We start from the raw sequence: 9,852 nt of genomic DNA on the forward strand, positions 1-9,852 counted from the left end.
TAAATTCATTGATTCGGCCACATACCGAACAAAATATAAACAAATAATAGCGAAGAGCGAAGAAAAAAAAAAAAAAAAGAGGAGGAAAATAAAGAAGGTGAGAGAGAAACGGGGAAGTCGGGAAGCGGAAACAGACAAGGATGGACGCCGAATGAGCAATGTGGGAAAGGCGTGGCGGTCACACAGCTCCGCATGTGATACAATTTATTTTAAATTTCCAAAAAAAAAAGCATGAATCACGTGCCTTTTCGTTCTTTTTCGCTCCATTCCTGTTTTCACGTTTCGCATCACCCACTGACTCTCTCTCTCTCTCTCTCCCCCCCCTTCATATGTATATAAATTCCTCCCTCTATCTAATCTCTACCAACTTCTCTTCGTCGTCGTGGTTGTCATCATTTCTTCTTCTTCGCCTCTCGCTCTGTAAAAGCTGTCCGGACTCCAAACATGAGGCGGAATTGCAACCTGGAGCTTCGTCTTTTTCCTTCCGGCGATTCCTCTCACCTCCATGAGATGTACGAAACCGTCCTTCCCTCTTCTCTCACTGTTCCGCTGTCCTTTTTTTTTTTTTCTTCTTTTGGATTCAAACTTTTTTCTATTGAAATTGTAGGACTGAACAAGATAGTGAAAGCCCGCAGCAGAATCTGCAGAAGCTCACCATTTTCTACGACGGCAAGATGTGTATTTGCGATGTCACCGAGCTTCAGGTATCTATTAATGCATTTCTTCACCTTTTTTTATCTCTTTTGCCTCGGACTCTGTTTTCTGGGTGCGTATTTCCAAACTGACAAATAATGTAACACTAAGAAACTCATCTGGGTAATCTTCAAACTCAAATGGTAAGCTCTCTGAGAGGGAAAAACAGAGAGAAAAGACTGTGATCACGTGGTTAGCTTACTTTGATCCGTATTTATGCGTTCTCGACCTGTCCAATCCAAATACAATGAATGCATTATCAATTAGATTATTATTACTGTTAGGATGGTTTGTTAGATGAAGGTAATCGATTTCTAGCGATACGACCGCTTTATTACTGGATTCGTTAGACCAGGAAGTCGGCAGAGAGAGAATATGGTGGGGCATATAGGAAACATGATGTAAATGATGGTGGCCGTGTTATGACTTATGACGGTTATAAACCAAACTTATGGAGAGAATAGTTTTGGAAAATAATTAAAATATGTAACTTTTGCCGACAAGGTTAGTTTACAAAAGTTTGCTGGGTCAATCAATTCAACAATAAACAAAAGAAACGAAGGCTTTAGACATTTCCCTGATTGGTGTGGATTAGGCAATCACTTGGAAGCTTCGACTTGGAAATTGAAATCTCTTGCTAGACTCAATATTTGACCTTAAAATCGCCCGCGACTGGGTCAATATATATGAATATTATTCTACACGGACTTAATAAATACAAACGTTCTATTAAACAAGTAGAGTACTGTTTCATTCTGGGTGCGGAATATTCATATATCGACGCTGCAATAAGGTTATTCAGAAGATTAAAGAATATTTACTAAGTTTGTGTGAATTGATTATGCGTGCAGGCCAGATCGATCTTAATGCTTGCTAACAGAGAAATGAAAGGAAGAGCGAGGACACCAAACGGATCGGAGCCGTCTTCACCAAACACAGTGCCCTCGTACAGCCCAAGTAGTGGTCTCTCTATGAAGAGATCGCTGCAGAGTTTCCTCCAGAAGAGAAAGAATCGAATCCTTGAAGCTTCCCCCTACCATCACTAGCCAAACTCAATTTAAAGAGACTCAATTTTTCATTTTGTTGATGTCAGAGAGATTTAGAGTCGATTACTTTTTGGGCGATATAAATCCCTTAATTGGTCCTCTTTTGAAGGGCTTGTAAATTATATATATGAATATATGATCACTTAATTTGTAGCTCGGTCGGGTATTGAAGTTACTGAATTTCTTGATTATTAACGTCAAGTTTATTTCTTTATTTGTCTTGTGATTTGATTTTCAGTATGTTGATAATTATTCATTTTTCTTCCTTTCTTTGGTTTTTTTTTTTAATTAGTCCATGGAGATAAAATGTAACTAAAGGGCAGGTTTCAATATTGGCTGTGTGAATTTTGATTGATTATGTTCAAATCAACTCTTGATTTTATACGATACCAGAAAATTTGAAATAACATTTGAATAACAATGTCTTCAATATAATTGAAACCAGTATATGATTAACAAGCCTCCAACGAGACGTTAATGGAAAGTTGTTGGGTGTGAAAGCTTGCTGGGTTTATGCCCGAACCTTCGTGATCAGGCTACTAAATTAGGACTTGAGCAAGAAGATTGAAAATATTGGTTATTTTGTGGTTATAATTAATTGGTTTGCGCGTCCATGTGATACATTTGTTTTATAAATAATAATTGAAAATATTGGTTATTTTGCGGTTATGATTAATTGGTTTGCGCGTCCGTGTGACACTTTTTTTTTATAAATAATAATCTGTAGAAGGAGCCCGTTACACAAATTAATGTGGACCTGGCCTGTAGGTCGTCCCATTTCAGTCGTTCTTTAGGGAGAATTTCGGTTAAGTACCATAAAAGAGTTTTAATTATCAGTAAGTTTTAAAAAATTTTAAAACTTCAGTTCCATCAAGGAGAGAAAAGTCAAACTAATTTTAATGGTGAAAAACTATAATATTTTTTATTTATTATGCATGATTACTAGTTGTTAATTTTTTTATTTTACTTATTAATTTACTAATATGAGTTATAAATTACATGAGTTGACATGTCAAAAATTATATAAGACTTAATATCATTTGTTCAATTATAAGCAGCAAGATCAATTATTAAATTGTTAACTTTATTTGTTAATTTACTAATATTAGTTATAAATTACTGACAAATTTTATAATTTACAATTGGTGTTTGTAAATTAATAAGTAAAGTTAACAATTAATAATTAATGTTATTAATTTTCTAATAGACAGATGTAATTTACATGTAATATTAGTAAATTAATAGATGAAATAAGAAAATTAATAACTAATGATTTTGTATAATAATTGAAGAGTGTTTTGATCTTTTCATCATTAAAATTAGTTTGACTTTTCTCTTTTAAATTAAATTAAAATTTTAGAATTTTTTAAGATTCACCAATAATTAAATCTCTTGATCCTTAATTGAAATTCTTTCTCTTCTTTATTTTGCAATCGTAATCGCTTTCTTAATTAAGCAAACCCATGTATGTAGTCCAGGATAATTACTGCTAGTTGCCATAGCTTCTTGCTAAATTATCCTGTTAGACATGTGGGTCAGAAAAGAGATTGTGGATATGTCGTGCATATCTTGCAATTAGGCAATATTCTCTTTTGGTGCGTGCGTGCAGATCCGTTAGGTAAGATTTAAAAAAGAAAAAATCATCATGGCAACTTTATATTTTCCGAGAGAATATTCCTAAATATAAGGCATAGCTTGGTCTATAATTATGTACAGATTTAAAAGTTATTTTTATCCTTCAATTGTATATGAAAAACCAACTAAAGACTCTCAATTTAATTATGAGTCATTTATATTTTTTTAAAGATTCTTTATTCTGTCACCTTGTTATTTGCTCCATTCATTTTTCTATTAGTGAGCCAATATTTGAATTTTTTAATTTTTTTATTGTAAATTATTTGTATAAATCCTTTATAAAGCGTCATCAAACCCTTTGCTAGCACTGTCTTCACGGCACAATCTATCTTGCCAGAATGTGGAACTTCCTACCTTCCTCGACCTTCATGTTCATCACTCTTATTTTTAACATGTCCGCCGGGTTTGTAACTATCGTTGCCACGAAACTTGCCATCACGTGGGTCTTGAGCCTATCATGCATCACCCCCTTCTTCAATATTCCTCCTTTATTTGGTCATGCATGCCTACAAACTTAATTAGAAAGGGCTCTCTTGTTAGCTTTAGAGGATGACAAGGGTTGGTAGAGCAAGGTAGAAAAACGCCATTGAGAAAGTTGAGTTGGTTGATGATGAGGGTGATATGACTTACAATCAAAACAAGGAATGAAAATTATGCATAGGATATTATTAAAATCAAATGATCACTGAAATGGAAATCCGGTACAGAGAAACAAGATAACAAAAAGCATAACATAAAGAATAACATAAAGTAGAGAGAATAAAAGGAGGAAATTCTATATCATATTTTGCATGCCAAAAGCCTTCAATGCATGTATCTTAAATACCCAAGTTCTCGCTCAACTTCCACATGCTACTTTAGACTCGTTCACTTCGTCGCACTAGACCTTATGTTATTATTGGGTTATGGACAATAGACCCAGCTTCCTTACTTGTCCCAATATCAGAAGTGGGCTACACAACTATGACATTGCCATCCCCATCAAAGACAACCTTGTCTATAAGGTTGAAAGTAGGGTATCTCACTAACTACTCAAATGATTCCCAAGTCAGCTTGGCACATCTAGCCCAACGTATTAGCAACTGAGCAACCCATGAATTGCACGCCCTGACATGCAAACGCCCATAACATCAATCAGAGTAACCAAGAGTCAATCTAGTATAGTGGTTGAAGATAGAGTTGTGACTATCATCTAGTCCTTCAAATTTCTTAAGAAGAGAAACATGAAACACTGGATGTAGATGAGCCTATTTTAGAAGATCTAGTTTATAAGCAACAGGACCGACATGTTGAGTGATAACAAAAGGCCCAAACTAAAGAGGCCTAAGTTTGATGGATGAATGGAAACGAACATATTGTTGTCGATAAGGTTAGAGTTTCAGCCAAACACAATCACTAACTGTAAATACAACCTCCAACCGATATGATTCAGCAAAGCATTTCATATGCTCCTGAGCTTTAGAAATATTAAGTTGTAACTGAGCTAAATATGATCTTGAAGAACCAATTGGCATTGAATATCTCATGGGGTTTCATTAGAGAAGCCAACTTTCAACACAAAAAGAGGCTCATGGCTATATAAAGCGTTAAATGGTGACATACTAATAGTAGAATGAAAGGCCGTGTCGTAAGAAAATTCAACCCAAAGAAGATAAATGAGTCAAGAGTGTGGATTATCTATGACAAGGCAATGTAAATACTACTCAAGACACCAATTTAGAGCCTCAGCATGGCCATCTGTTTGTGGATGATAAGAGGAGCTCATATGTAACATGGTACCTTAGAGTTTAAAAATATGTTACTAAAAAGAACTTGTAAAAACATGATCTCTATCAATAACAATAGCCTTTGGAAACTTGAAGCTTGACTATGATATGGAGAAATGAAAAAGCAACATGGGCAGCAGAATAAGTAGCTTGCAATGGAGAAAATTGGGCACATTTAGATGAATGATTCATAACCACCATGATTATAGAGTAGCCTTTAAAAGATGGAAGGTTAGTTATGAAATCTATGGCAATTTGGTCCCACATCTATGAAGGGATCGATAATAAATGAAGCATACTTGTAGGTTATAAGGTAAAAGATTTAGCCTATTGGCACTCAACACATTGTAAAACTAGTCGACATATATCACGTCGCATATAGGCTAAAAGAAGTAGAACACAATGCAAGAAAAGGTATGGAGGAACCAGTATGACCTATAGTAAGAGATGAGTGGAGCTCTTGAAAAATGATATAAATGATCTCTTGTTCATCAGTCGGTAAAAACACTCTATTTTTTAAGAAAAGAAGACCATTTTAGCTTTAGCACTTGGTCAAAGAAGATAGGTTATCAGAAAACTTTTAAATAAGCCATTGGATTTCATCAGAGTGGTGAATATACTGCAAAATATTAGTGATAGTATCAAAACACACCATAGATAGAGCCTCAAATGAAGTACGCGATAGGGCATCAACAATAATGTTTGACTAGTTCAAGCGAAACTCAATAGAAAAGTTATATCCAGGCAATTTAGGTAGATAAGCTTGCTGTTTAGGAGTTTCAATGGTTTGAGACACCAAATGTTGAAGACTATGATGATCGATGTGGATGATGAAATTGTGACCAATCAAATAATGACAAAACTTTAAAATGGCCTTAGTAATGGCATGCAATTCATGAATATAAGCGGATTTAACCTGTAAACATAGTGAAAGCTTCTTGGAGAAGGTGAAAGGGTCTCCACCTTGACTTAAGATAGTACCCATCCCAAACTCAATGCATTAGTCTCTAATATAAATGGTTGGAAGAAATCTAGCAATGCAAGAATAAGTACAGATAACAAAGCTTGTTTTAGGACTTCAAAACCTAATTGGCCTCAATCATCTAATGAAAGTTGTCTTTTTGTAACAATTGAGTAAGTAAGCTTGCTAACTATAACATCTTAAATTCTTAATCCAGAAACTGATTTCTAATTACGAATAAATTAATAAATTAGTAGATTAATTAAATAATTAGAATTTTGGATGGCAAATTGAAATGTTGAACGGTTAGGCTTGAGTGAAAGAATAATGAACCAAAGTAAAGCGTGTGAATTACAGTGAGAGTTTTCTCATGTGCCATGAGCCACAACATGCATAGTAGTGTGTGGCACAAAAATTTGGCTTTAAAGGGTGTGGCCAACTTGTGGAATCAAAAGGGAGAGGAAGAGAAAACATGAGAGAGGAGGAGAAATAGTGGTTCTATGTTATGGCAAAGAAATTCAAAGTGTTAGGAGTTAGTTTCAATCTACCACGTACTGAGTAAGTTTTGTATAGCGTTATGCTCCTATTCTACCTTAATTTCTCTTAGTTTGAAATATAAATAAATAATATAAATAAATTAAATTAGGGAGTTTTAAGGGGTTGTTTTCTTGCCTTTTAGTAGTGAAAAGACTCTTAAAAGCTAAATTAATATTTTGCAACTGATTTGGAGATTAATAGTTAAGCTTTGAAGTTATAGGCTTAACTTAGCCTAAATTGTGAAGTTGAAAAGCATGAAAATGCTGGTAAAAATTGTACTGAAGCTAATAGAAGTGGTAAAAGGCTTAAAAAATGGTTAAGACTTAAGGTGGTTTGTGAACACTATATTTTGTCCGGGTATTTTTTTTAATTTAATAAAAATAATAATAAATAACTAAAAAAATATAAAAATACAAAAATAAAATTTAATCTTTTTTATGATAATATTTTAACAAAATCAAAAAAATATTGTATAAATTTTTTAAAACCTCTCCCAAATTATTCCAATCATTCAAAATATTGAAAATCAACTTTATGAGAATCAACTTTTTTAAAAAAAAGAAAAAAAGAAAATTTCTTTGCCTAAATCTTGTTGCTTTTCATTAAATATATATATAATCTTGTATAATTAATTTTTTCTCTCTTAATTTAATGTCCAAAATTTTAATTAACACAACAAAAAAGGGGACATTAAGCATAAAAAAAATAAATTAATTAATACAATAGGAGGGTGAACCACAGCCGGCTAGACACGCTAAGAAAGCAAGTAGAGGGGACTTTCTGCTGGACCAGACAAGAGGAACAGAGAGCTGAATAGATGCACTTTCCTTAGCGTAGAGAATGCCAGTCAGCGAAGAAGCAAAGAGCAGGCAAAGCAAGCCACCCAAGTCATCTGAATCACAGGGGCAGAGAGAATGGACAAAAGTACAACATCCTTATCTTCATTCGGTTGCACAGAGAAGAGACGAAGAGCAGGGATGAACACAGCAGAAAAAAAGCGAGAAAGGAAGAGAGAGAGAGAGAGAGCAAATTCACACACACACGAACACAGCCGGACACACGCAAAGAAAAGGAGCAGAAAACACAGCACACACGCAAAGAAAAGGAGTTAGAAAACGCATGCAAAAGTAAGACAGAGAGACGTGACAGCAGAGAGAAAAACAGAGCATAAAAACGTGCACAGGCATAAAAAAAGAGGAGGAGAAAATGAAAAGGGGAGCATGAAGAAGGAGGAAAAAAATTGGAAGACAGAGTAGAAAAGGAGAAGAAGAGAAGAGAGAAAGAGGGAGAAGAAAAAAAAACACAGAGAAAAGAAGAAGAGAAATAGAGGCAAAGTGAACGAAGGAGAGAAGAGGAAGACCGAGGAAGGAAAAAAAAAAACAGAGCATGGACAGCATTCGAAATAGAGCATGAAAGTGAAGAGGAACTGACGAGAAAATGGGAAAGAGGAGGCACAGAGGAAAAGAAAAAAAATAGAGCACGGGGACGAGAGGAAAGCCGAGGAAACGAGGGAGAGAGCATGGAAAAAAGAGAGAGACAGCCATGCAAAAAGGGGCACGTCAAAACAGAGCACGAGTGGGTCTATTGGCACGGGTTCACGCGGTTTTTGAAGGAGTTGTTTACAGCTTCAGCTTCAAACTCAACCGTTGGTAAGAAACAACAGGATACTGCCAGAGCCAGCGAGTCAGTAGCCGAGGAAGAGCTAGTCTACTGGGCGACTAAAGCGGAGAAGAGAAAAATGAGAGAAAGAAGAAAAAAACCAGACAAAAAAGAGAGAGTAGAAGGACCGAGAATAAGAGAGCAAAAGGAGAAGAGAAAAATGGACAAGAAAAAAAACAGACAGAAAGCAGACTAGAAAACCGAGAGTGGAGACGGAGCCGAAGTTGGAGGATGACTGAACAGGGACTGGAACCGAGAGAGTGAGAAGAAGAACACGGATAAACAGTAGCATGCATGCACACGTTGGTTTGTGGACTGAACAAGATCACCATTTTCTTCTTCCCTCAGTTACACGAGTTCTAGATGTTTTACAAGCAACAGAGAACCTGAAACACGTTTAAAGCTTGAGGCTGAGGTGATGAAAGCCTTGTCTTGAAAGAAAGAAAAATGCAAGCCTCTAATCACAAGCTGCTCAGTAATATTTAAATCATATTATTTCCCTTAATCTGAATTCATTACTGAACATATATATATATATATATATACATTAATAGATATTATTAGTGCGGACTGATTCAGATATATGTTTAGGCATTAAAACATTTAGGAATTAAATATTTTCATGTAGAATTTAGAACATACTCCTTCCGGCCCCATTTATAAGTCCAATTTTAGAAAGTGTATTTGGTTTCATTTATAAGTCACAGTGCGTCTTTTTAGGTAATATTTGAGAGGTATTTCCAAAATTACCCTTAATGAGAAAGAAAAAATAACAGGACATTACTTTTTAGATTTGTTATATAGGGAAATATTTGAAATTTTACTTACTTTTATTCCTTGTACTTTTATTGTATTGGTATTGATGAGGTTGGTAGAAATGACTTATAAATAGGACCGAAGGGAGTATTTGAGAGGTGTTTGACAAAATAAAAAAATAAAAAAGAAGAAGCCTGTGAGAATGTCATTGATAATTTGTTGGGTGATTGTGGTTTGAAGCCGTATCTATCATGGTTATGATCTTGCTAAAGTTTATGCTAAATACGAATTTTTTAGAATATATCCCTTGGTCAAAAGAATAGTGAAATGTCAAAATAATTTATTTCTCTATCCTTTCCATTGCTTTCATCACATGAATCGTTTAGCCAATCTTGATCTCATGCACCGATTGCAAATGTAAATATTTTGATTATCTATTTGTTGTGTGAAATTTTAAGAATCTCCATAGGCATTTAAAATGATCCTATATCGTGAAAATCAATAAGATTTCATAGGTATGGGGATTAATTTTGTATATAATAATATGGGTTTCAAAGGTCCATCATTAAAATTAACTCTTTTTTATATATAATTTAAATTAATAAAATATTTAAGGCTAATGAGAGATTTCAAGAATCTTTGTTGAGATTTAAATTAAATACATCATCGTGTGGGATACTAAATTCTCGCAGATATCACAATTCTCAAATTATATGAATTTTGTAAAAAAAAATAATAAACATTTTTTATAATATTAATTAATTAAATTAATAAATTTAAATTATAATTATATTTACCA

At 34.2% G+C, this 9,852-nt stretch overlaps 1 protein-coding gene across 1 annotated transcript; it reads left to right on the forward strand.

Annotated features, from left to right (window-relative positions):
* The first annotated feature begins 360 nt into the window (after positions 1-360).
* LOC129305159 (protein TIFY 5A) lies at positions 361-1,953 on the forward strand. Its single transcript, XM_054945122.1, has 3 exons — positions 361-512; positions 608-704; positions 1,545-1,953. Exons 1-3 carry the CDS (start codon positions 445-447, stop codon positions 1,737-1,739), a joined length of 360 nt encoding a protein of 119 aa, XP_054801097.1. The 5' UTR covers positions 361-444; the 3' UTR covers positions 1,740-1,953.
* Positions 1,954-9,852: the final 7,899 nt, after the last annotated feature.

This window comes from Prosopis cineraria, unplaced genomic scaffold (genome assembly GCF_029017545.1).
Source record: "Prosopis cineraria cultivar Desert tree isolate PC_DT_omini unplaced genomic scaffold, ASM2901754v1 PC3, whole genome shotgun sequence".
NCBI lineage: Eukaryota > Viridiplantae > Streptophyta > Magnoliopsida > Fabales > Fabaceae > Prosopis > Prosopis cineraria.